Raw genomic sequence first — 27691 nt, 5'->3', positions numbered from 1 at the left:
CAGGCCAGCAGCACGGTTCGATTCCTGTACCAGCCGTGCTGGAATGTGGCGACTAGGGGCTTTTCACAGTAACTTAATTGAAGCCTACTCGTCACAATAAGCGATTTTCATTTCATTTTTTCATTTCATTTCATTCACAGACTCGCTTCGCCCTGGCCCACATCATGATCTTCTCCTTGTCCAAAAACTTGTGCAACCATACAATGACTGGCCAGGGCAGCCTTCTGCACCTGGCTTCTGTCTCAAGGATCTATGGGCCCGGTCCACCTCTGGGGCCTTGTCCAACACCTTGTCCAACACCACCCTGGCCAACATCCCCGAAACATACTTTGTGGTACTTGTTCACTCCCTCCGGCAAACTCCATAAGTTCTGTTGTCTGGATCTGTTCTCCTACTCCTCCACCTTCCACTGCAGCTACTTGCATGGATCCCCACCTCCGCCTCCAAAGACACAACCTGGTCACTCTGGTCAGCCACCACCTTTTCCTTCTCCCGGATCATCGCCCATTGCGATGTGAGGCACTTTTCCATTCAATCCAGAGACCCACAAAGAGGTGTCACTGCCTTCGACCAGTCACTATACATACTATACATACACTATACTAGTCACTTCCTCTGCTGCTGAAATTCCTCCTTGATCAAGCTCATAAATTGCTTCATCTGAGGCTTTCCCACCACTGCCGACCCTTCCTCCTCTGCCATTTTCACAATTGGTGTTGTGCCACGAGTATCCTCCAACTCCTTAGCCAGGTCTTGCCCTGTCTTCTGCCGTGTCTGATTGCCAGCAACATGCCATTTCAGGGGTCCAGGGGAGAACTTCTTCCCTTACACTTTCTGCTCCACCTTTCTGCCCAATCTACCCGGAACCCGGGTAGAAAATGGCCAAAACCAATGCTTTCGAGTCAGAGCCGCCCTGTGTGCGACCACACACTCCATGGCCATCTCCAGAACATATGCCCCTCAATTGAACCAGCGTAATCCATATGTATTCTCTGCCATGGGTGCGTCGGCCATTCGCATGGATGCAAGGGTTGCAGAGGTGGAGTATTCCTTATTGTAGCACAGGATTGGCAATGCCCCACCTTCTCCTCAACTTGGGACTCTCATCGCGGCCACCAAAAAGTGGATTGCGTGCCAATTCCTTCATTCACAAGGATTGTGTTATGCAAGCACGGAGGAATAATGACTCGAATTCCCCATAACAACTCCACTCTGGACTGTCAACTCAAGTCTTCTTTTGATATAGAGGTTGATGTCTGAATTTATCCAATGCACATCTGTTAATGTACTTTTTAGAACCATAACCATTACCTTCCCCATCACTGGATGGGTTCTTGTATACCTCTTGAGGTGAAGTCACAGGTACATTATTGATGTGAGAGATATAAGGGGCTGGATTCCACGGGAACCGAACTGCGTGTTTCTCAGTGTCATGCAGTTTACCGGCTTAAATGTGGAATGATCATTTGGTAAGAACTGTGAACAACCACACTACATTTAATAGTACTAAATACTTTACCAATAACTATATTGTGTGATGTAGCAAGCAATTATACCTAACATGGCATTGTATGTGAATTGCCTGGGCATAATGTTCTAATCAATTTATAGAGTCAATTACAATTGTCTGTCTTGGTATGGGATGCCTGGGGCTGCCAATAACAACTGCCTCCTCTGGATGTGTTTCTGCTAATCACATCATTTCTGTATGATTTTGTCTTTCTTCGGAATGTGGTCAATTTATTTGAGTCAGGAGCTAACTCCTTACAGGGATGAGTCGATCATAGAAGCAGATGACCTCCAGTGTACTGATGATGACCAACAGTTTTACCAATACATCCAGAAGGGGCTTCCACGCATCCTGCATGTCATGATATGCAGACATGCAGATAGTGATATACAGACAGGCACAGACAGGCAGCTAATGAACACAGAGAACAGGACATGACCAATGCGCAGGCAGCACTCTCAGGGGTGGTATCTCACTATAAAAGACATGAGGCACTCACACTCCGCCGCTTTCCACTGATGAACATCTACAGAGTGAGTCAGGGTGTATGCACAGTATCTCACCTCCAGCATGTGGCTGAGAGCTAGTCTGGTTCAGCCAGACAGAGTAACCACACTTAGGTTAGCAGAGTCGAACTCATAGAGAACTGTGCTAACTGTGCAAATGGTTCAATAAATCAGATTGAACTAACTTCAAGGTCTGGAGTATCTTTTGGTTAAAGCTGCATCCAGTTGCTGTCATAATATACACACCAGTATATCATGGTGCAGACACACACTGATTGACACACAGCAGACCAATCAACATACACAACACCGCAGCCAATCACTGGTTAGAGCACACTCACTATAAAGACAGAGGGCACCAGTTTTCCAGCTCATGCGGGATGCAGCCTCTAAGAAGGACATAATTCACAGCTCATACCACAGATCTTTACCATGTGCTGAGAGCATAGACTGGTTAGGTTAGGCATAGGTCTTTAGTTTAATCTAACATAGTGTCGACCCACAGTGAAAGTATGTTCAACAGTTTCTAGCTTAATAAAATAGTGTTGTACTATTTCAAGTGTTGGTAGCCTGTATGTGTTACTGATGAGGTAAACGCAGTCTCCACAGATCCAGAGTACCTAACACATCAGTTGCACCCTGTGTTATCCCAGAGTACATAAGACATCACTGCATTGTGGGAAGACTGGGAAGGACTCAAGCAGGAAGCCAATCAGATTGACCACCTCTGGAACAAGGAGCGGGAGTTAATTAAGACTCATGCTGAAAAGGCTGAGGAACTGTTTAAATCACAGAACTTTTTCTCCAACATCTGGAATTGGGGACTGAATACCAATATGCATTCATGGACATGGTTTAGCTCACAGGGCTAATCGCTGGCTTTTAAAGCAGACCAAGCAGGCCAGCAGCATGGTTCGATTCCCGTACCAGCCTCCGCAGACAGGCGCCGGAATGTGGCGACTAGGGGCTTTTCACAGTAACTTCATTGAAGCCTACTCGTGACAATAAGCGATTTTCATTTTTCATTATATCGCACATTGTTGTAATTTGCAGCTGTTGGTACTTCTCATTTTTTAAATTACACTCTGCTGCCTCAAATGAAAAATTAGAAATCCCGCTCTTTCGGGATACATCCTCTGGGACAGTCAGAGCTCATGAACATAGCCAGTGCAAACACCATGTGGTAGTCAGCAAGTCTGGTCAGGCTAGCATCAGGTCTCCAGTCAAGTCAGCATAGTGTCAACCCACAGTCGGATATGTAAATAGTTAGCTATTAAATAAAATTGTGTTGCATCTCATTGAGTATTGGAAGTCTGTCTCTCGCTACACTGCATCAAACACAGTCCACCTTGACCCAGCCTACCCAACACATCATGGTACCAGTTTTGGAAGCTGAAAATTGACAGACCTACCTTAAGTGAATCACCGTTGACCAGCAAGCAGCCATCCGGTGACATGGAAAACGTCTGTCCTCCGCTGCAGCTCCGCATCACCGGCAGCCTCGGTGCAAATTTACATAGATGTAAATTATGACAATCCCCACAACACAAAAAGATGTGCAGACTAGGTAGATTGGTCATGCTGAACTGCCACTTAATTGGAAAAAATGAATTTACTACACTAAATTTTTATTTTTAAAATTACAAAACATTGTACCTTGCCTCAGATACTGACAGAAGGCAGCTCGCCACCACCCTCTCATTGGGCATTAAATTCAGGCCCAGCTTGCGCTTTTCAAGGAGACACATCCGGAGTGAGGCAAATCCAGAGTGGGAAGTTGGACCTTGGTAATTTGGTGCAGTGAGGTCATCAGGAAAGGTAAGTGGAAAATCTAATTCTGCGGTTTTTCAGTTAAAAGTGCAGTGTGTAGCTTAGTGTCTGATTGGTTGAAGCTGCCCCCACCCTAATTGCTGAGAGGCAGTTATCTGTCAGTCACCTGAGGCCTGTTAAGGGGCACAAAGGGCACATTGTATTCTTCTCTTTGAAGTTTAGGTATTTTTTGAGTCATCGGTTAGCTGAGGTCTGCATAAAAGACAGACAGAATGCGCACTCAGTAAGCTTGCGCTTTTCAAGGAGACACATCCGGAGTGAAGCAAATCCAGAGTGGGAAGTTGGACCTTGGTAATTTGGTGCAGTGAGGTACATCCAGAGTGGGAAGTTGGAACTTGGTAATTTGGTGCAGTGAGGTAATTCGGTGCAGAGTGAGAGAAGGTGCATTTTCGTAGGTGCTTTTTAACCCTGGTAAGTGACTGGTAAGTAGTTTCTCTTTTTCTTTTCATTGTCTAATTTATTTATTTTTACTTTGAAATTGTAGTTGTTTAAGTTTACCTAAGGTTTAAGACATGGCAGGAGATCCCAGACCTGTGTCATGCTCCGCGTGTGCGATGTGTGAGCTCAGGGACACGTCCACTGTCCCTGGCTCTTTCACGTGCAAGAAATGTGTTCAGGTGCAGCTCCTGTTAGACCGCTTGACGGCTCTGGAGCTGCGGATGGACTCACTTTGGAGCATCCGCGATGCTGAGGAGGTCGTGGATAGCATGTTTAGTGAGTTGGTCACACCGCAGGTGAAGCTTACTGAGGGAGATAGAAAATGGGTGACCAAAAGCCAGAGCAAGAGTAGGAAGGCAGTGCAGGTGTGCCCTGCGGTCATCTCCCTGCAAAACAGATATACCGCTTTGGATACTGTTGAGGGAGATGGCTCACTAGGGAAGGCAGCAGCAGCAAGGTTCATGGCACCATGGCTGGCTCTGCTGCACAGCAGGGCAGGAAGAAAAATGGCAGGGCTATAGTGATAGGGGACTCGATCGTAAGGGGAGTAGACAGGCGGTTCTGTGGACGCAATCGAGACTCCAGGATGGTATGTTGCCTCCCTGGTGCAAGGGTCAAGGATGTCTCGGAGCGGCTGCAGGACATTCTGGGGGGGGGGGGGGGGGGGGGGGGGGGGGGGGGGGGGGGGGGGGAGGGTGAACAGCCAGCTGTTGTGGTGCACATAGGCACCAACGATATAGGTAAAAAACGGGATGAGGTCCTACAAGCGGAATTCAGGGAGTTAGGAGATAAACTAAAAAGTAGGACCTCAAAGGTAGTAATCTCAGGATTGCTACCAGTGCCACGAGCTAGTCAGAGTAGGAATGTCAGGATAGATAGGATGAATGCGTGGCTCGAGAGATGGTGCAAGAGGGAGGGATTCAAATTCCTGGGGCATTGGGACCGGTTTTGGGGGAGGTGGGACCAGTACAAATCGGACGGTCTGCACCTGGGCAGGACTGGAACCGATGTCCTGGGGGGGTGTTTGCTAGAGCTGTTGGGGAGGGTTTAAACTAATGTGGCAGGGGGATGGGAACCGATGCAGGAAGTTGGAAGGTAGTAAAACAGGGACAGAACCAAAAGGAAGTAAGGGGAAAAGTGCAAGGCAGAGAAGACATAGTCAAAAATCAAAAAGGGCGACAGTACAAGGTATAGTGACTGAGGGGAGCTCAGTGAATAGGCCCAGTAATACTAAAAGGACTAAAACTGGAGATGTTAAGATTCAAAACAGAGGTAAAAAAATCAACATAAGTGTACTTTACCTGAATGCTCGTAGTATTCGGAATAAAGTAAATGAGTTGATGGCACAAACCATCGTGAATGACTATGATTTAGTGGCCTTTACTGAAACATGGTTAAAGGATGGTCACGACTGGGAGTTAAATATCCGAGGGTATCAAACTATTCGGAAGGACAGAGTGGATGGTAAGGGAGGTGGTGTTGCTCTGTTATTTAAGGATGACATCTGGGCAATAGTAAGGGATGACATCGGTGCTATGGAGGATAAGGTTGAATCCATTTGAGTGGAAATCAGGAATAGTAAGGCGAAAAAGTCACTGATAGGAGTAGTCTATCGGCCACCAAATAGTAACGTTATGGTGGGGCAGGCAATAAACAAAGAAATAACTGATGCATGTAGAAATGGTACAGCAGTTATCATGGGGGATTTTAATCTACATGTCGATTGGTTTAACCAGGTCGGTCAAGGCAACCTTGAGGAGGAGTTTATAGAATGTATCCGCGATAGTTTCCTAGAACAGTATGTAATGGAACCTCCGAGGGAATAAGCGGTCCTAGATCTTGTCCTGTGTAATGAGACAGGATTGATTCATGATCTCATAGTTAGGGATCCTCTCGGAAGGAGCGATCACAATATGGTGGAATTTAAAATACAGATGGAAGGTGAGAAAGTAAAATCAAATACTACTGTTTTGTGTTTAAACAAAGGAGATTACAATGGGATGATAGAAGAACTAGCTAAGGTAGACTGGGAGCAAAGACTTTATGGTGGAACAGTTGAGGAACAGTGGAGAACCTTCCAAGCGATTTTTCGCAGTGCTCAGCAAAGGTTTATACCAACAAAAAGGAAGGACGGTAGAAAGAGGGAAAATCGACCGTGGATATCTAAGGAAATAAGGGAGAGTATCAAATTGAAGGAAAAAGCATATAAAGTGGCAAAGATTGGTGGGAGACTAGAGGACTGGGAAATCTTTAGGGGGCAACAGAAAGCTACTAAAAAAGCTATAACGAAGAGTAAGATAGAGTATGAGAGTAAACTTGCTCAGAATATAAAAACAGACAGTAAAAGTTTTTACAAATATATAAAACAAAAAAGAGTGGCTAAGGTAAATATTGGTCCTTTAGAGGATGAGAAGTAGTTTTAATAATGGGAAATGAGGAAATGGCTGAGGAACTGAACAGGTTTTTTGGGTCGGTCTTCACAGTGGAAGACACAAATGAAATGCCAGCAACTGATAGAAATGAGGCTATGGCAGGTGAGGACCTTGAGAGGATTGTTATCACTAAGGAGGTAGTGATGGGCAAGCTAATGGGGCTAAAGATAGACAAGTCTCCTGGCCCTGATGGAATGCATCCCAGAGTGCTAAAAGAAATGGCTAGGGAAATTGCAGATGCACTAATGATGATTTACCAAAATTCACTAGACTCTGGGGTGGTCCCGGTGGATTGGAAATTAGCAAACGTGACACCACTGTTTAAAAAAGGAGGTAGGCAGAGAGTGGGAAATAATAGGCCAGTGAGCTTAACTTCGGTAGTAGGGAAGATGCTGGAATCTATCATCAAGGAAGAAATAGCGAGGCATCTGGATAGAAATTGTCCCATGGGGCAGACGCAGGGATCTGTGTTGAGCCCACAATTGTTCACAATTTACATAGATGATTTGGTGTTGGGGACCAAGGGCAATGTGTCCAAGTTTGCAGATGACACTAAGATGAGTGGTAAAGCGAAAAGTGCAGAGGATACTGGAAGTCTGAAGAGGGATTTGGATAGGTTAAGTGAATGGGCTAGGGTCTGGCAGATGGAATACAATGTTGACAAATGTGAGGTTATCCATTTTGGTAGGAATAACAGCAAACAGGATTATTATTTAAACGATAAAATATTAAAGCATGCCGCTGTGCAGAGAGACCTGGGTGTGCTAGTGCATGAATCACAGAAAGTTGGTTTACAGGTGCAACAGGTGATTAAGAAGGCAAATTGAATTTTGTCCTTCATTGCTAGAGGGATGGAGTTTAAGACTAGGGAGGTTATGTTGCAATTGTATAAGGTGTGAGTAAGGCCACACCTGGAGTATTGTGTTCAGTTTTGGTCTCCTTACTTGAGAAAGGACATACTGGCTCTGGAGGGTGTGCAGAGGAGATTCACTAGGTTAATCGCAGAGCTGAAGGGGTTGGATTATGAGGAGAGGTTGAGTAGACTGGGACTGTACTCGTTGGAATTTAGAAGGATGATGGGGGATCTTGTAGAAACATTTAAAATTATGAAGGGAATAGATAGGATAGATGCGGGCAGGTTGTTTCGACTGGCGGGTGAAAGCAGAACTAGGGGACACAGCCTCAAAATAAGGGGAAGTAGATTTAGGACTGAGTTTAGGAGGAACTTCTTCACCCAAAGGGTTGTGAATCTATGGAATTCCTTGCCCAGTGAAGCAGTTGAGGCTCCTTCATTAAATGTTTTTAAGGTAAAGATAGATAGTTTTTTGAAGAATAAAGGGATTAAGGGTTATGGTGTTTGGGCCGGAAAGTGGAGCTGAGTCCACAAAAGATCAGCCATGATCTCATTGAATGGCGGAGCAGGCTCGTGGGGCCAGATGGCCTACTCCTGCTCCTAGTACTTCTGTTCTTATGATGCCCACATCGTTTAAAAAAATTTTTTAAAGTTGTACCGAGCAGTATATAGATGGGAGGTTCATGACAGAATTGTAAAGTTTACATTCGAATAAGAAAGCAACTGGATTTCTATATTTGGAGATTGTCACTTAATTTATAAGGAGGTTACCCTTAATGAATCATTCATTGTTCCAACATTTCTCAGTTTTGTTGCACAATAATTTCCAAGTGTGGGGGGATGATTGATTTAAAATCAGGCATATTTGTAAGATGTTTTCATAATTGTACAATTTCGATTAAGGGCCACGCCCGAAATCCACGGGGGCTTTGAACACGACTCCCTTCAACATTGTTAGAAATTTGAGCAAAACTTTTAAACAAGTGCCTGTGCAAAATATGGCTCCAGTCCAAGTGTCACAGTGACGCAAGGCGCTGCTCCGGAAGTAGGGTGCGGATTTCCTTCCGGTGTCAGTAGGGCGGCTGTGCTCGGTTGACTCAAGTTCGAGTTGAGTTGGAGGATATTTAGTTGCGTTTAGGCCGAGAAACCACTGCGGAGTGCAACGGTCCCCAGGAAGGAACGGTCCAAAGTTTTCTGCATTTTCTCCAGCCCCGGCGGAGGGAAAACCTGCGCGAATGTTAAAAGATCGAGAGAATTGGGGGATGTCAGGGAGGCTGATCCTCACTCTAACGGCCGCCTGGGTGGCCCAGGTTACGGGTAAGCAGCTGCGTCGGGGATGTTTCACCAGCCGCCTTTATACAGCGCCTTGAACGGCAGGGAAACCCTAACCCTCCCTCCGAGAGCTAAAACAATTCTCCAGAGCCACCTCCCTCCCAGCCCCCCCCCCCTTCCCCAGCCCCCCCCTCCCCCCAGCCCCCCCCTCCCCCCCAGCCCCCCCCCTCCCCCCCCTCCCCCCCCCCTCCCCCCCTCCCCCCCAGCCCCCCCCTCCCCCCCCCTCCCCCCCCTCCCCCCCAGCCCCCCCCTCCCCCCCAGCCCCCCCCTCCCCCCAGCCCCCCCCTCCCCCCAGCCCCCCCTCCCCCCAGCCCCCCCCTCCCCCCAGCCCCCCCCCTCCCCCCAGCCCCCCCTCCCCCCCAGCTCCTCCCCCAGCCCCCCCCTCCCCCCCAGCCCCCCCCCTCCCCCCCAGCCCCCCCCTCCCCCCCAGCCCCCCCCTCCCCTCAGCCCCCCCCCCTCCCCCCCCAGCCCCCCCTCCCCCCCAGCCCCCCCCCCTCCCCCCCCACCCCCCCCCCTCCCCCCAGCCCACCCCTCCCCTCACCCCCCCCTCCCCCCCAGCCCCCCCTCCCCCCCAGCCCCCCCCTCCCCCCAGCCCCCCCCTCCCCCCCAGCCCCCCCCTCCCCCCCAGCCCCCCCCTCCCCCCCAGCCCCCCCTCCCCCCCAGCCCCCCCCCTCCCCCCCCAGCCCCCCCCCTCCCCCCCCAGCCCCCCCCTCCCCCCCCAGCCCCCCCCCCCCCCCCAGCCCCCCCCCTCCCCCCAGCCCCCCCCTCCCCCCCAGCCCCCCCTCCCCCCCAGCCCCCCCCCCCAGCCCCCCCTCCCCCCCACCCCCCCTCCCCCCCCCAGCCCCCCCTCCCCCCCCCAGCCCCCCCTCCCCCCCCAGCCCCCCCCACCCCCCCCCCGCCCAGCCCCGCCCCTCCCGCCCAGCCCCGCCCCCTCCCGCCCAGGCCCGCCCAGCCCCGCCCCTCCCGCCCAGCCCCGCCCCCCGCCCCCGCCCCTCCCAGGGCCCCCCCCCGCCCGCCCCCCTCCCGGGGCGCCCCCCCCCCCCGCCCCCCCTCCTGGGCCCCCCCCCCCGCCCCCCCCTCCCCGGCCCCCCCCCCCCCCCCCCCTCCCCCCCCCCCCCCCCCCCCCTCCCTCCCAGCCCCGCCCCGCCCCTCCCGGGGGCGCCCATCCGAGCCCCTCCCGAGCCCGCTCCCCCCCTCCCGAGCCCGCTCCCCCCCTCCCGAGCCCGCCACTCAGTTTCAGACAGTTGCGCCATGAAGAGCAATGGGGTATTTTGCAGGGATTTAAATTTTGAGAGTCTACTGGAGACAAAGGTTTCTGGTTTTCCAATATTAGGAGATGTCTGTCATGTATTGGACAATAAGCAAACATTTGAGGCATTGAAGGGTTTTCTGGAGTTGGGTAATATTACAAGTGTACACGTGGAATCTGATGCCCATGTTTTAGATTTTGCTGAACGACACCAGCTCAGGAAAGATCCTTGAGGGAGACCAGAGGTAATAGTGCAAAATTGATAAGAGAAGTCATGCAGATGATTCTCTGGGTATGACCGGCTGGAGAAGAAAGAAACCAGGCAAGTGTAATAACGGGGTGGTGAGGCTATGAAAGATGACCAGGTGTGGGGTGAAAATAATGTTAATTTGGGATGAAGAGGGTGGAAATAATATGAATTTGGGATGAAGAGGGTATATGGAGAGTGAGATTTGGGGAAGAAAGAGAATAACTCAGCTGAGAGAACACAGTAGAGATGGTGATTAGAATAATGGAGAATGTGAAATTGTCCAGTGCAGTGGCAAAAGGAAGAAATCTGGTAAGATATTCCTCAGAAATTGAGTGATATTTGGGTGTATTGTCCAGAACAAAGATTTCAAATGATGTCAAAAGGGTAATATCATGGGACTCATTTACGTTTTCAGTCCTTAAATTTTACTCAGAATGCCCGGTTGGGATAGACCATCCCTATGCATTGTACACATTTGATATTCAAGTCAGTGGAGGACCAAAAACAGAGAAAACGTCAAGTGAATAACTTGGCTCTGAATCAACCTCTTTATTGATGAACTGCTTAGCCGTGAGTAGCTGTGAATCATAGTTGTTATCATAAGACTTGGTCTTCAGAACTAACCATGCCCTGCCTTTACCCAACAGTTCCAGCAATTACCTGCACACCACTGCCTGGTTTGGATTCTGCCAGGGCTACTTGGCTTTAGACCTTATTAAAGCCTTGGTTCAAAGACTAAAGAGCCAAGTTCCAGAGGTGGTGTGAGAGTGACTGAAGTCAAATTTGTTAAAAGTAATGGGAATCAAAAAAAGTTACCACTTGCAAGGCCCCTCTAAGTCACATATTTCTAAATTGGAATTATATCGCTGCTCCATTACTGCTTCACTGATAGCACTATAGGTGTACCTACACCAGAAGGCTTCAGTGGTTCAAAAAGACAGCTCGCCACCATATTCTCGTGGAGAATTTGGGGTGGGTGATAAATGCTGGACTTGACAATAATTCTCACTTCACATGAATAAATAAAGGGTCCTTTTGTTTGATTGTGGATGCAAGATGCAACACTTCCTTTTAGAAAAGTGTCCAAAGCTTTTATTCAGGCACTTCATTGACTCTAATGAGAATGTTTTGTATCAGTTGCAAGATCCATCTGTTCCAGTACTAATTCTGAAAAGTCACTGGTAAAATTGTTATTCTACTCAACCATATCTTTTAGGGTGGGGGTGCTTGTTATTCATTACAATGACGTGAGGCTTTTGGATCCAAGGTTCCAGTTACTGTGCTGGATCATGAGTTGATTAACAGACAAGGTATCTCATAAGAACATAACAACATTTTGGATATTCGCATTATTTTAGATATTATGCTAGCTGCTAAAGGGAAACGGTTCTGTGTATGACTTGACAAGCCATTTATTTTTATCTGCTCTTTTTGTTTGTGAATTGACTGTGAAAAGGCTAATCATATGACTGAACTCGACAGGGAGAATTATCCAGAGCCGCATTAGGACTCATGGCCAGAACAAAGCAAAGTTGGGTGGAAAGACAGACGTGGCAAAGGGCAGGGCCGAGTTCAATCAGGCAAAATCATCCTGTACGAAAGAGGAGTGAAATTTGGAATGCTGTTCTCAGCCTGGCTCTGGGTCACGTTCCAAAACAAGGAACACTATTTCAACACACTGGCAGATGCGGACGGGTTTGTTCGGATGAACGGCCGCACAAGGGGCAGGCAAGTTAATACTGAGGGCGAAGGGGAGGAGGAAAAGGAACCACTAATGGACGCATATTATGTTTGTGCGTGACTGTACTGCCTCGCTTTGAGCAGTAACGTCAGACCAAAGGGAAGGGCGAAGGCAGCGAAATGCAGGAGAGGGTGAGGGAACAGATATCTAGCAGGCATGTGAAGTTGATGAGATCCGCCCTGGGAAGTGGGGTGGTGGCAGCACACTAGTGGGGAAAGCCAGCGCTGGGAAGAACGAAAGCAAGGGCTCTGCAGTGTACTTCCTGCCAAGAAGTGGGTGCCTGGCAAGGGGTAGGGATCAAGGGCAAGGATGGAAAAAGCAAGCAGGGGAATGGGAGGTAGGGGGGTTAAAGGGGGAATACCAGGACAAGAAGGGGCTGGTTCTCAGCAGGTAAGGTGCAGGTTAATGGGACTAACCCCACCAGGATGATTACCTGGAACGTTGGGGAACTTCACGGCCCAGTGAAAAGATCCAGAATCTTCTTCACCCATTTGACAAGTTTGAAAGATGATGTAGTCTTCCTTCAAGCGACACACCGGAGGGTGAACACTGACTGCGGGTAAGGAAGGGCTGGGTGGGACACATGTGCCATTCATGTTATGGGACGAGGTCTAGGGCAGTAGCTATCCTGATTAGCAACAGGACGGTATTTACGGCTACAAGGGCAAGGACTAGACTAGATGAAGAGGTACAAAACCTCTGATTTAAGGGAGATATTGTTCAGATTTAACTTCATGTGCTAATTGATCTCTCGTGTTTTAAATAAGAGTACTTGGTGAAAGTTTAAACTTTTTTTCAAGGTGAATGTGGCATTCCTCCAAGCCTGACGAATGGCTTTCTAGCTGAGAAATTCAGTTCCATTACTTCATTTCCTGTCGATGCCAAAGTCTTCTACTCCTGTTACCCTGGTTACAGTTTGAAGGAAGGGAGTTCAAGAACCATTACCTGCCAGGCAGATTCAACTTGGGGACCAATACAGACCAGTTGTGAACGTAAGTAATCAGAATAATTTATTCTTTGCTGGAATTTTATTCCATGGATGCAAATGGCTTGTCTTGAATATTACCAATTTTTTTATTTAAAAAAAAATATTTGTGGGGCGTGGGCTTTGCTGGCTAGGCCAGCATTTTCTGCCCATCCCTTATCCTTGGTGGTGGTGAGCTGCCTCCTTGAACTGTAGTCCCTGAGATGCAACTACATCTACAGTGCTGTTAGGGAGGGAGTTCCAGGATTTTGAGCCAGCGACAATGAAGGAACTGCGATGTATTTCCAAGTCCGGATGGTGAATGACCTGGAGGGGAACCTCCATGTGGTGGTGTTCCCAGGTATCTGCTGTCCTTGTCCTTCTAGAGGGCAATGTTCGTAGGTTTGGAAGGTACTGCCTAAGGAGCCATGGCAAGTTCCTGCAGTAAACCTTGTAGATGGCACACACTGCTGCCACTTCATCAATGCTTCTGGAACGGATAGCAGTTAAGTGGGCTGCTTTATCCTGGTTGGTATCGAGCTTCATGAGTGTTGTTGGAGCTGCACTCATCCAGGCAAGTGGGGAGTATTCCCATCCAGGCAAGTGGAGTGTATTCCATCACACTGTGTATTCCAGACTGTGCCTTGTGGGTGGTAGGCAGGCTTTCTTGAGTCAGGAGGTCAGTTACTCCACAGGATTCTGAGACTCTGACCTGCTCTTATAGCCACAGTATTTATATGGCTGGTGCAGTCCAATTTCTGGTCAGTGGTAACCCCAGGATGTACCCAAACTCCCCAAATCTGTTAGAAAAATTACTGAAATTCTCCCCTTTCTAGTAAGAAAATACAGACCAAAGAAATTGCATCCACAGCTAGTATTTCACAAGTCCGATCCCTCCATTTATGATGGCTGCTAAAAATAATCATGAATCCATGTGGTACATTAAAAAAAAATACATCTTAAAGCACTGCCCTGTTGTTTGGAATCTGACCTTGCTGTTTATTTTCTTGGCCATAAAATAAACTGGGGCAGTCTGATATTTTGAAAAGTTGTGTATCAATTTATTTGAAATTTGTGCTGGAAAGGCCAGTAAGAGATTTGTAAAGTTGCTACGTTTTCTATTTTTTTCCCTGTGTAGCAAGAAACTGTGGTAATCCAGGGGAGATTATGAATGGATATTATACAGCAAATGCTACTACTCTGGGAAGTGAAGCTGCTTTTTTTTGTGAAAAAGGGTGAGTATTCGATAGCTAAACAGCTGAAAGTAGCTTGTGTGACCTTTGATGTCTTGTGTTCCTTTTAATTATTAAAGGTGTAGTTATAGCATTTCCATGCTGATAGAGCAAAGCATCTAACACCATCCTAAGAAGGTGACAACTTGTGCTTTTGAATCTGGTTATTTTTTATTTTGTAACTTTGGTTAAGTATTGCATCCACAGATTCCTGAATGAGGGTCAATATATAGTTTTAAAATATTCTATTATTTGTTTTGTGAAGGAGAGTGTCTCTGTCTCTATGTACCTCTAGACTGGTCCATCGTCACACCATAATCCCAGCTATGGAAGCTGTTTTGTTTCTTTTTATTTCTCATCACTGCTATCCTCCTTGCTTCAGAGTTGGGTTTCAAATTCAATTGTACGGATTCATTATCATGAGCAAGTTGGTTTGTGTAAATGCTTAATTATGTGCTGTGAACTTAGTGATTAAATATGGCCTTGCACCTGGGTTCCTTCAAATGGTTATGAAGAAACATTTAATTTCTAATTGATCACAGGATCCATAATCAGTTCATGAAAGTGATCCATTCCTCCTAAGCCCACATCATGCACAAGTGGCATTCATGTCCAGGAGAAGACTAGCGTGATGGTAATGTTACCAGGCTACTATCCAACAGGTTGGACTAATGCTCCGATGAGTTCAGATTCCACCATGACAGCTGAGGTTTTTTAATTCAATTAATTAAATAAATCTGGAGTAAAAAGTTAATAAAATGTATTGTTTAAATTTGGGAGTCCGAGAATGTCCCAAAACAGGAGTCATGCTCATAATTGATTTTAAAATAGTTAATTAAGAGGCAACAGTTTAATTACGATGCATAAGCTAAATGGGCAGAAAAACATCTAACCTATGACAAGTGGGGAGTGCTTCACCAATCCCAGAGAATGGGTGAGGGAATGAAGCTGATTTCTGCCTTCTCTTTTTTATTCTTTGTCTTCTCAAGCTGATTTAAGGTGATAAGGACTTTGTCCCCCCCAGTCTCCCCCCCCCCCCCCCCCCCCCCAAAAAAAGCAGCCAGTAAATTATTTCTAGTGGCTGTAGTTTGCCGTATGTCAATGACCGCTCTGTTCATTCCCATCTGGCCAATGATCAAGGTCATCTTCCGCTCTTATCATGATGGGTGCCATGCTTTAACTCCTGTGAGGAACTTGCAACGAGAAGTGGATACACAAAATGCCGCAACAAAGAAAAGATTTCAAAATGGGTGAAGCAGACCGGAGGTGCACCTGGGAAGGGAGTGAGCTTAAGTGAGCTGTGGGTCTACCAAGACCTGGATGTGGAGTTGGCGAAGAGGAGAGCCAGGTTCAACCGGATAAAGGCTGCCCTCTTCAAGAAGGGGGTGAAGTTTGGGGTTTTATATCCTGTCTGCTTATGGGTGACATCAGAAACCGGAGTCTTATTTTAACTCGCCAGAGGAGGCGATGGACTTCGAGGGACCATGTCTGGGAGTAGTGTGAGGACACTGAACTTTGGAGAGGAGCTTCGTGTTTGTGGCAGAATGTATGGGGTGGGTTTTGGTATAGGGCGGCGATGGTGTGTGCCTTTTGTTCTTTGTTGGTTCGGGGGGAGGAAGGGGTGGACTCTAGGTGTAAGGGAGGTTAGAGGCCTTGGGTGGGGGCCCACCATGCTAGCTGGATGGGCTAGTTAACTGAAGTGGGGGTCGACAGGAAGAAGGCGTGAGGGGGGTGAATGGGGTTGATTCTTTGGGGTTTGAGGGGATGTTGCTGACATGGGCGTAGTTGGGAAGGACATCAGAGGATGGGCCCAAAGAGGTGTGATGTGGGCCAGGGACTGGCTGAAGAAGGGGTATGGCAGATTGGCAGTGGAGGGGGTGGGGAGCCCGCTAACAAGGCTGGTCACGTGGCACGTGAGAGGGCTGAATGGGCTGGTTAAACAATTGCGTATGTTCATGTATCTGAAGAGCTTGAAGGCAGGCGTGATGTTTTACAGGAGACGCACCTGAAGTTGGGGGATCAGACCGGACTGAGGAAGGATTGGAGGGGCAGGTGTTCCATTCTAAGCTGGATATTAAAACGAGGAGTGGTGGTGTTGATCTATAAGATGGTGGTGTGAGATGAGTAGCATTGTGACTGATCTGGGGGTGGTGGTCAGTGGGAAACTGGAGGGCAATGCCTGTGGTCATGGTAAATGTTTATAGCCCGAATTGGGATGATGTGGATTTTGAGGTGGGTGTTGGGGAAGATTCCGGATTTGTAATAATCTTTATTGGTGTCAATGCAATGAAATTAATGAAAATCCACTCTGTTCAGATACACTGAGGGTGATTTCAGAATGTCCAATTCACCTAATAAGCACATCTTTCGGGACTTGTGGGAGGAAACCGGAGCACCCATAGGAAACACACATGGATACAGGAAGAACGTGCAGACTCCACACATACAATGGCCCAAGGCAGGAATCGTACCTGGGATACTGGGCTGTGAAGCAACAGGCTAACCACTGTGCTACACTCCTGCCCGTTTTCAATAAATCTGAATATCATTAGCCTGGTCTCCACCCCACCCTGCCCCCACGTCCACCACATGATTTCCTCCCCCCTCCCCATGGACACTTTCATACTTCTCCCATTGGCACTGGGTGTATTCCCGGATCAACATTTTGGTGATGGACACGGAGGGGGTGGCCGACTCAGGATATCCGGCGATCGTGGTCTCTTACCACACACTGCATTGGGTGGATTTGCAGGTGGTTCAGGGCATCTCCGGCTCAAAGGTGTTGGTTTGAGCTGTTTTTACCCAAAAACAGAAGAATTGTGCAAGGAAAGTGTAGCTGAAGATGTGGAGTTGAATCAGCGGCCACGCTTTGGGAGGCGTTGAAGGCGGTGGTTCGAGGGGGACGTTTTCTCGTTCAAGGTGCACAGATAGGAGGAGGAGGGAGGAGCATGGAAGGTTGTTGGCTGAGATAGTGGAGGTGGATAGGAAATATCAGTGCCCCCGCCAAGACTGGGTTGGCACAGAGGAAGAGTTCACAGGGCAGTTTGACAGGCTGACGACAGGGAAGGCAGTGGGGCAGCAATGGAGGGCGAGGATGGTGCAATATGAATATGGAGAAAGGGCAAGCCGTATGCTAGCCCATCAGCTCCGGACGCAGGCCGCATCTGGGGAAATTCTAAAGGTATGGGAAGGGGGGGGGGAGGTAGTGTTGGAGCCAGGGAAGATTGACAAGGCGTTCGGAGTATTATGAGAAGTTCTATAAAGCGTTCGCCACGGACTTGGCGCCACATTTACAAGGAATGTTGAGCGAGGCCCTGGAGAAGGAAGAGCTACCAGAGACACTGACCCAGGCATCGATCACACTAATCCCGAAGAAGGCGAAAGACTCGTCATACAGGCCCATATCACTGTTGAACACGGATGTGAAAGTGTTGGCTAGGTTAGTGGCAGGGAGGAAGGAAGGATGCGTTCCGGGAGTGGTTGCAGAGGACCAGACGAGTTTTGTAAAGGGAAGCAACTTTCCAGTAACATTGGACGGTTATTAAATGTGATCATGACCACATCGAAGGGGCGGATACCAGAGGTGGTGGTCTCTATGGACATGGAGAAGGCTTTCGACTGGGTGGAGTGGTGATAACTATTTGAAACTTGAGACGGTTTGGGTATGAGCCGACGTTCGTGGTGTGGGTGCGTCTGTTGTACATGGCCCTGGTGATGTGCGGTCAAACAACAGGAGTTTTGGGTTGCACAGGGGAACGAGGCAGGGGTGTCCACTGTTGCACTGCTATTCGGGCTGGCGATAGAGCCCTTGGGGGGGGGGGGGGGGGGGGGAAATGTCAGTAGAGTGGCAGGGGATTGAGAGAGGGAGTAGGATATGCCGGGTGTCGCTGTGCTCTGATCATCTGCTGCTGTCCGTGTCGGACCCATTGGAGAGTATGGGGAGAATTATGGACATACTAAGAGGGGTTGAGGGCTTTGTTCGGCTAGAAGCTGAAAAGAGTGAGATGTTTCTGGTGAATGCGACCAGTCGGGCAGCCAATCTTTGGGTGTTACCATTTAGGGTTGCCAGGGACACGTTTATGTATTTGAGGATTGAGGTGACGGGCATGGGTGACAATGCACAAATGGAACCTGACAAAGTTGGTACAGGAGGTTAGAGAAGACTTTGGGAGATGCAATTTGTTATATCTGTCATTGGTGGGGAGGGTCCAGGTGGTAAAAATGAACGTTCTGCCAAGGTTCCTGTTTGTATTCCAAACCCTCCTGATCTACATTCTGATGGCCCTTTTCCGGAAACTGGGTGCAACAATTTCAGAGTTTATATGGGCGGGGAAGGTACAGAGGGTGAAGAGGGCCTGTTGCAGAGACAGAAAGGGGGATTGGTGTTACCAAATCTGTTGCACTACCTTTGGGGGGCAAATGTGGAGAAGGTGCGGCAGTGTTGGGAACGATAGTGATTAGAATGGTTTGGATGGAAGAAGAGTCCAGTTGGGGGTGCAACCTGGGGGCCATGGTGATAGTGGCACTTCCGTTGGCGGCGAGGAAGTACACGATGAGCCCTGTGGTACAGTCCACGATTAGGGTGTGGAACCAGATGAGGAGGCACTTTAGGATGATGGGGATATCAATGCTAACGGATGTGTGGGAACCATGGGCTTAAGCTGGGGGAGACGGATGGCATGTACAGGAGGTGGAGAGAGGTGGGGCTGATGAGGCGAGGGATTTGTACTTGAAGGAGAGGTTTGCAAGTCTTGAGCTGCGAGAGAGGGTAGAGTTGCTGACGGGAAGAAAGTTCAGGTATATGCAAGTGAGGGACTTGACATGGAAAGAATAGAGAGGGTTCTGCAAGCTGCTGGAGTATACCCTGTTGGAGCGAGTGCCTCTCCAGGATGTGGAAGGGAAGGGTAGGATTGGGGATATAACATGAGTGGTGTGGGGAGCACAGGTGGTGAGGATTAATGAGAACTGAAGGGGTGGATATCGGTTGTCGAGTGAGGCAGTGCACAGGCTGAATTCAACCTCTTGGGCGAGGATGAGTTTGATTCAGTTGAAGGTAGTGCATATGACTCAGGCGAGGATGAGTGGGTTCTTCCAGGGGGTGGCAGACGAGTGTGAGAAATGTGGATGAGGACCCTTCTCATACAATAATAATACACCATCCTGATTTTTAATTTGTCCATCTGGTATTCTAATAAAAAGAGCATTGTACTAATGGGCCATTATTTGTATTGTGGTAATTCAATGCTTTTGCTCTAATTATCATGGATTATCATAGGATTTACAGTGCAGAAGGAGGCCATTTGGCCCATTGAGTCTGCATCGGCGCTTGGAAAGAGCACCCTTCCCAAGGTCAACACCTCCACCCTATCCCCATAACCCAGTATCCCCACCCAACACGAAGGGCAATTTTGGACACCTTAAGGGCAATTTATCATGGCCAATCCACCTAACCTGCATATCCTTGCACTGTGGGAGGGGAGGAAACCGAAGCACCCGGAGGAAACCCACGCACACACTGGGAGGATGTGCAGGCTCCGTTCAGACAGTGACCCAAGCCGGAGTCGAACCTGGGACCCTGGAGCTGTGAAGCAATTGCGCTATCCACAATGCTATCATGCTGCCATTAATTCTTAACCCCCATCCCTGATTACTTTCCTGGAACATCCCCATTTAGCTTTAAACATTGTGTGTGATGAGTGACTTTCTGTTTTGACTTTTTTAGCTATCAGATGGTTGGTCGAAATTACCGTGTATGTACAGCTAATGGGTGGGATGGCCAGGTCCCACGATGTGACAGTAAGTTAAAGTTCAATGTTTCTCAAAGGTTTTGAGTTGTTTTGATGCATAACCTCAAGGTGCTTCAATGAGGGTAAATTCAAGGACTTTGTTGAGTGTCTGCTCTCTTCTAATCATTATTTTCTTTTGCCTTCACTATATTCTAAATATTTGCTCTCTTCTTTTCTCTTGGCATTTTCAGTGTGACGAGTTGTGTTGTGTGTCAGAAAAAAGATAGTATTATTTGGTAGGAAATGCTCAAATGCTTGCACCGCATCAAGCTGTGATTGGCGTTTGTTTGCTGCACGACATAGAGGCAGGAGGAAGGATCTGTGTTCCAGTTTTTTTTTGACTGGAAAAGCAGGTTGACGGGTGGATGGTGGGGGTGGATGGTGTGGGTAAGGCGCAGGTTCTGGAAAAGAAGGTTGATTGGTGGATGGTGGGGGTGGATGGTGCGGGTAAGGCGCAGGTTCTGGAAAAGAAGGTTGATTGGTGGATGGTGGGGGTGGATGGTGCGGGTAAGGCGCAGGTTCTGGAAAAGAAGGTTGATTGGTGGATGGTGGGGGTGGATGGTGCGGGTAAGGTGCAGGTTCTGGAAAAGAAGGTTGATTGGTGGATGGTGGGGGTGGATGGTGCGGGTAAGGCGCAGGTTCTGGAAAAGCAGGTTGGGGGGTGGATGGTGCGGGTAAGGCGCAGGTTCTTGAGGTGAGGAAACAATAGGAAAAAAATGGCAATGATGAGAACTGATGAAGCTTGTTTAGACACCGAGTGGGAAAGGGTCAGAGGTGTAAAGCCAGGAACTTTCTGCAGAAACATGTAGGGAATTGTGTCAGATACATTGTCACAGATATATTTTAACAGCTGCCTTTTGATGAGTGGTGATATATTTTGCCGGAGACTGGGGTACTGTTTGAAGAGTGATGCAAAGCCATCACTCAGTTGATAACTTTGTCTCCGAGTCAGAGGGCTGTGTGTTTCAAGACCCACTTCAGGAGCTGAGCACCCGAAAATTCCAGTGTAGTACTGAAGGAATATTTGAGGTGTATCTTTCAGATGTGACATTGCACTGTAGCCTACCTGCCCCTCAGATGGGTGTAAAGGATACCAAGGCATTATTTTGAAAAATTTACCCCTGTTCCTATGCAATATTTATCCCTCAACCAACATGACTAAAACAGATGATCTGGTTATTAGTGAATGAGCAAAGATCTGGCAATTGGAGTACAATGTGGGCAAGTGTAAAGTATCAATTTTAGCAGGAAGAATAAATAACAACATGTTATCTAAAGGATTGCAGAACACTGACTCACAGGAATCTGAGTGTCCTACTGCATGAATTGGCAAAGCAAGTAATTGGGAAAGAATGTTATTGAGAGGGGAATTTTAATAAGGTGAGGGAGGCTCTGCTCACTCTCCTCCCCTGCCAAATGCTGTTCCCAGAAGTGATTGGGTGTTTGCTGTGTGTCGGGTTGGGGATACACATTCAGGATGTGGTACTTTTCCCAGAGAATATTGGACCTCTGGAATTGACTGCAGATTGGTGGTGTTTATGCAATGAGCAAGGTGCATTCCCTCATGTACAAGATAATACTTGGAATTCAGGGTCAGTGTGGTGATCTGAGCCAGTTTTAACCAGAGATGAGTTGGGGAGGAATTTCCCCTTTTGTTTTTCTGTCCACACTGGAGATCACGTGCTTTTCGTTGAGTTGTAGACTATACGCTGTGTATTACAATATGCCTCTGAAGTCTGGAATAGGCTGGATGGATTTCATTACTCATCATTGAACATAAACGGGAGAGAATTGAAAAAAAAAGTGCTCGACCTTGTGTGGCAGCATATTCGTTCAGAATTATGCGGTGTTACTGAATTTGACAGATTTTAATCCCTCAAGGTGAAGTTATGTTCCGACAGTCTGTTCATAATAACTTTTTTTCATTTATCTCCAGTTGTCACATGTAATGATCCTCCACCAATTAGTAATGGGAAAGTTACAGCACCGCCCAGTGGAGACACGTGGGCATCGGGAAATGTAGCACAATATTCGTGTAATGGTGACTACTCATTGATTGGTGAAGAACAACTTACTTGCACTGTATCTGGCACATGGGACAAGGAGCCACCAAATTGCAAAGGTGATTTTAAGTACACAATCAGAATTTATTTTAATTGCCCTTTACAGCTAGAGTTAAAAAGGTTATGTTATTTTAGCATTGCAACACATTTTGCAGTCAGTACACAGTACTTCGGGAAAATTTTTTTTTTTTTTTACGGTACCTAATTCATTTATTCTAATTCAGGAGCAATTTAGTGTGACCAATCCACCTACCCTGCACATCTTTGGGTTGTGGGGCGAAACCCACGCAAACACAGGGGGATCGAAGCTGGGACCTCAGCGCCGTGAGGCAGCAGTGCCAACCATTGTAGCACCATGCTCTCTGACGATAGACAGTACTGATTATCGTGCATGTTTTTATAATGTAGGAAATGAGGGACAATCTAAACGTGGATTATTTGTCTCCTATAATCTTAGGACTAATATTTAATGCTCTTTCCTTCCATGAATTAGGCTTCCTTGAGCACTACTTAGTCTGTATAAACTGAAACAGAATGCAATTAAAATATATAACTAGCGTGATGAATGTAGGAATTTCAGATGTATTGGGCTGGATTCTCCGATTCTGAGGCTATGTCCTCACGCCGGCGTGGGAACGGTGGCATTTTACGACTGAAAATTAGGTGCAAAACGGCCACCGATCTACCGTTTGGCTGGAGGCTAGCATGCCGGCAACGTAAAAGCACCCGGCTCCAGCTGGCGATACGGCCTGGAGAATTGCCGGGTCTGTGGCCACGCGTCCACACGTTGGCGGCCTCCAGCGACCGTGCCATGCAACATGGCACTGGCTGTGCCCGGACCCGTCCTGCAAAATAGTGCCCCCCCCCCCCCCCCCCCCTCTTTGGCCGGCTCACGAGCCCCGGATCACCCCCCAGACCCTGATAAAGTCCCCCTTGCGGATCAGCCGTTCCCCCTTCCCGACTGGCGCTGGACTGAGTCCGCAGCTGCCACATTAAGTTCCCAACGGATGATGGCACTCCTGACTGACGCCGTTGGAGTTTGGCCGGTGTTGGGGACAGAGCATCAGGGGTTGGGCCTCGGGCAACGTCCCTTGAGGGGGCGGAGCATCGCAAAAGCGGCACCGCCCCTGATTTAGTCAGAAACGGGTATTCTCCGGCCGATCACCAAACACGATTTTTGACATTGGCGACTTGAGAATCCCGTCCATTGTATTGTAGGTATCTGGTGCAGTCCCGTTGTGGTGGTTGGATGTGGGGTTGTTGGCGGAGGAGGAGGTGTGTTGGAGGGTCTGGGCAAGTATTGAGGGGTACCTCGAGGTGAATGATATGGGGGAGGTCCAGGTGGGGATGGTCTGGGAAGCCCTGAAGGCAGTGATTCGTGCGGAGCTGATATCCATCCGGACACACAGGGAGAGGAGTGAGAGGGATAGACTGGTGGGGAAGATCCTGGAGGTAGATAGGAGGTATGCGGAGGCACCAGAGGTGGGATTGTTGGGGGAGAGGTGCAGCCTACAGGCTAAATTTGATTTGTTGACCACTAGAAAGGTGGAGGCACAGTGGAGGAAGGCACAAGGGGCAGTGTATGAACATGGTGAAAAGGCGGGTAGGATGCTGGCTCATCAGCTCCGCAAGCGGGATGCGGCTAGGGAAATTGCTGGAGTGAAAGATAAGAGTGGGACTGTGGTGCGGAAGGGGGTAGAGGTGAATGAGGTCTTCAAGGACTTTTACGGGGAACTGTACCGGTCGGAGAGAAGGGGAATGGAGAGTTTTCTCGACGGGCTATCTTTCCCGAAGGTGCAGGTGGAGGGGTTGGGGGCGCCAATTGAGCTGGAGGAGCTGGTTAAGGGGATTGGGTAGATGCAGTCAGGGAAGGCGCCGGGGCCGGATGGGTTCCCGGTGGAGTTTTATAAAAAGTTTGTGGACCTAGTGGGCCCCCTGCTGGTGCGGGCACTTAATGAGGCATGGGAAGGGGGGACTTTGCCCCCGATGATGTCACGGGCGCTCATTTCTTTAATTTTAAAGAGGGACAAGGACCCCCCAGCAGTGTGGGTCATACATGCCCATATCTCTCCTTAATGTGGATGCCAAGGTGCTGGCAAAGATCCTGGCCACCAGGATAGAGAACTGTGTGCCAGGGGTTGTACACGAGGACCAGACAGGTTTTGTTAAGGGAAGGCAGCTGAACACGAATGTGCGGAGGTTGTTGAATGTCGTCATGATGCCGGCGATTGAGGGGGTGGCTGAGATAGTGGTGCCGCTGGATGCGGAGAAGGCCTTCGATAGAGTGGATGGGGGTACTTGTGGGAGGTGTTGGGGAGGTTTGGATTTGGTGACGGGTTTATTAGATGGGTGAGGCTGCTGTACGACGCCCCGATGGCATGTGTGGCCACGAATGGGAGGAGGTTGGAGTACTTCCGGCTTTATCGAGGAACCAGGCAGGGTTGCCCCCTGTCCCCCTTGTTGTTTGCATTGGCAATCGAACCGTTGGCGATGGCGTTGAGGGATTCAGGAAGGTGGAGGGGTTTGGTGCGGGGTGGGGAGGAACATAGGTCATTGGCATACAACGACACCCTGCTACTGTCTGTGGTGGACCCGGTGGGAGGGATACCGGGGGTGATGGAGCTGCTAGCTGAGTTTGGGACCTTTTCGGGCTATAAACTAAATCTAGGCAAGAGTGAGGTGTTTGTGGTGCACCCTGGGGACCAGGAGGAGGGAATTAGTAGGCTCCCACTTACGAAGGCAGGGGAGAGTTTTAGGTACCTGGGGGTTCAGGTGGCCAGGGACTGGGGGACTCTTCACAAGCATAATTTCACCAGGCTTGTGGATCAGATGGAGGAGAAGTTCAAGAGGTGGGACATGCTGCCATTGTCGTTGGCGGGGAGGGTGCAGTCTGTCAAAATGACGGTGCTTCCGAGGTTCTTGTTCCTCTTTCAGTGCCTGCCCATCTTCATCTCCAGGGCCTTCTTTAGGAGGGTGACTAGCAGTATTTTGAGCTTTGTGTGGGAGCATGGGACTCCGAGAGTGAAGAGGGTTTTCCTGGAGCGAGGGAGGGATAGAGGCGGGCTGGTGCTGCCCAACCTTTTGGGGTACTATTGGGTGGCCAATGTGTCAATGGTGCGTGAATGGGTGATGGGGGGGGGGGGGGGGGGGGCGCGGCGTGGAAAAGGATGGAGATGGCGTCTTGTAGAGGTACGAGCCTGGGTGCCCTGGTAACGGTGCCGCTGCCGCTCTCTCCTAAGAGGTATACCACGAGCCCGGTGGTGGCGGCAACCCTAAGAATCTGGGGACAGTGGAGACGGCATAGTGGTGAAACAGGGGGCTCGATGGAGGCTCCATTAGGTGGAAATCATCGGTTCATCCCGGGGGACACTGATGGGGGATTTAGGGGGTGGTTTAGGATGGGCATCAGTAAATCGAGGGACCTGTTTATTGGCGGGAGGTTTGCGGGCCTGGGGGAACTGGAAGATAAATTTGTGCTCCCCCAAGGGAACATGTTCAGATACTTGCAGGTAAAGGCGTTTGCTAGGTGACAGGTGGAGGAATTTCCTTTGCTGCCCTCGCGGGGGTGATGGGCAGAGTGCTCTCGGGGGTGTAGGTCGGAGAGGGGAAGGTGTCTGAAATTTATACGGTAATGCAGGAGGTGGAGGAGTCTTCAGTGGAGGAGCTGAAGGCTAAATGGGAGGGGGAACTAGGGGAGCAGATAGAGGATTGGACTTGGGCGGATGCCTTGGAGAGAGTCAACTCTTCCTCTTCATGTGCGAGTCTTAGCCTCATCCAATTTAAGGTGCTGCATCGGGCCCATATGTCTGTGACTCAGATGAGTAGGTTCTTTGGGGGTGAGGATAGGTGCACCAGGTGTTCAGGGAGTCCAGCGAATCATGCCCATATGTTCTGGGCATGCCCGGCACTGGAAGAATTCTGGAAGGGGGTGGCGGGGACGGTGTCGAGGGTGGTTGGATCCAGGGTCAAACCAGGTTGGGGACTCGTGATTTTTGGAGTTGCGGCGGAGCCGGGAGTGCAGGAGGCGAAAGAGGCCGGTGTTCTGGCCTTTGCGTCCCTAGTAGCCCGGCGGAGGATCTTGATGCAGTGGAAAGATGCGCTGCCCCCCAAGTGTGGAGATCTGGATCAGTGACATGGCAGGATTTATAAAATTGGAGAGGGTCAAATTTGCCCTGCGGATCAGTACAAGCGTTCTTATAAACGGTGGCAGCCTTTTCTGGACTTTCTGGCTCAAAGATGGGTATCTTGGTCAACAGCCGCAGCAACCTGGGAGTGGGGGGGGGGGGGGGGAGGAGAGGAGGGTGTTCTTTATTGTTTCTATGGTTATTTAACTTAATGTTGTGTTAATTTAAGTTAATATGTTTTGTTCATTGAGGATGGGCGAATGTTTATGACTTATCATTATTGTTATTGTTGGTATTTTATTGCAGTTCGTTATATAAATACAACATTTTTCAATAAAAATTATTTTAAAAAAGGTATCTGGTGCAGTATGGGTTAAAAGCCTGGTTAGTGTGTTTTGACTGCTGCAGTCATGTTTTTAATGAATCCTGGTTTGAACAGTTGGGAGCCAGGGGTGCAATTAAGGCATTGATCTTATTAAATGCAGTTTTGTTTGGATTAAGAGGGGATTCCCTGTGGAGTTAGTTAGATTTCAGCTTGGTAGGATAAGTTAGTTACTGGTTGGAGCCAAGGTATCGAGCATTGTGCAGAAAAACAGTTTTTGTTGTTAGTTAATGTGAGCAGAAGTTGAGCATCTCAGTTCAGTTAGAAGATATGACTAACTAGATTTGCAGTTTATTTCCAAGCAATTCAGAAGAGTGTAATTAGAAGGTGAGCTGAATCAAGCTGAAGCCGCTTTTGAAGTATAGCCAGACATCCTTCATGGTTCTGACAGGTTTCCAATTTTTGTCTTTAAAGCAGTGTCAAAGGATCTCCTCTCTTTTGAGGACAAACTGTATTTAACAGTGGATTGAGAGCTGAGATTTATTTTGTGTTTGGGAGTAAAGATAGCAATTAAGGGTCACTGTATTCATTAGCATTTTTTAAAATTTAGAGTCCCCAATTCATTTTTTCCCCAATTAAGGGGCAATTTAGCGTGTTCAATCCACCTACCTTGCACATCTTGTGTTATGTTAAAGATATTTCAATACTGTTAGTAATAAAGACCATTTTAATATACCATATCCCTATTTTTGACCTTTCATCCTCGAGGCTTGAGACAGTAATCTGAACTGACTGCATCTATACCATGTAATACTTTATATATACCTCTTTGAAGTTGGAAGAGGCCATTAAATTGTTCTTGAAGGATACAGGGGTAACAATGCACAAGTTGAACGCAAAGTTATTGCAAATGCTTTGGCTATGATTATATGGATAGGAATGAAAGCCAGTTTGATATCAATGGAGAGGCATCGGAGGAGGTCGGTGTGAAGTTAAGAATTAGAAAACTTAAATTCAGTAAAGAGTGTTGAGGGATACTTCAGTGAGGTGTATATATAA

General features: G+C 48.5%; 1 protein-coding gene across 19 annotated transcripts in view; it reads left to right on the top strand.

The window, feature by feature from the left end:
- Positions 1 to 8619: 8619 nt before the first annotated feature.
- The window catches only part of LOC119977974 (membrane cofactor protein-like), a 36356-nt gene continuing 17284 nt past the window's right edge, over positions 8620 to 27691 (top strand). For 14 of the 19 annotated variants that reach the window (XM_038819241.1, XM_038819240.1, XM_038819239.1 and 11 more), the window contains exons 1-5: positions 8621 to 8886; positions 12942 to 13133; positions 14244 to 14340; positions 20060 to 20133; positions 22060 to 22245. In XM_038819241.1, coding sequence (XP_038675169.1) covers positions 8805 to 8886; positions 12942 to 13133; positions 14244 to 14340; positions 20060 to 20133; positions 22060 to 22245 — 631 coding nt within the window. In that variant the 5' untranslated portion in view covers positions 8621 to 8804. Of the gene's footprint in view, positions 8887 to 12941; positions 13134 to 14243; positions 14341 to 20059; positions 20134 to 22059; positions 22246 to 27691 lie in introns of all 19 variants that reach the window. The other 5 variants (XM_038819242.1, XM_038819237.1, XM_038819236.1 and 2 more) reach the window with 2 other exon arrangements.

This window comes from Scyliorhinus canicula, chromosome 15, assembly GCF_902713615.1.
Source record: "Scyliorhinus canicula chromosome 15, sScyCan1.1, whole genome shotgun sequence".
In the NCBI taxonomy this organism is placed as follows: Eukaryota; Metazoa; Chordata; class Chondrichthyes; order Carcharhiniformes; family Scyliorhinidae; genus Scyliorhinus; species Scyliorhinus canicula.
The sequence above is the reverse complement of the archived record's forward strand: the minus strand, read 5'-3'. Positions and strand labels throughout refer to the sequence as shown.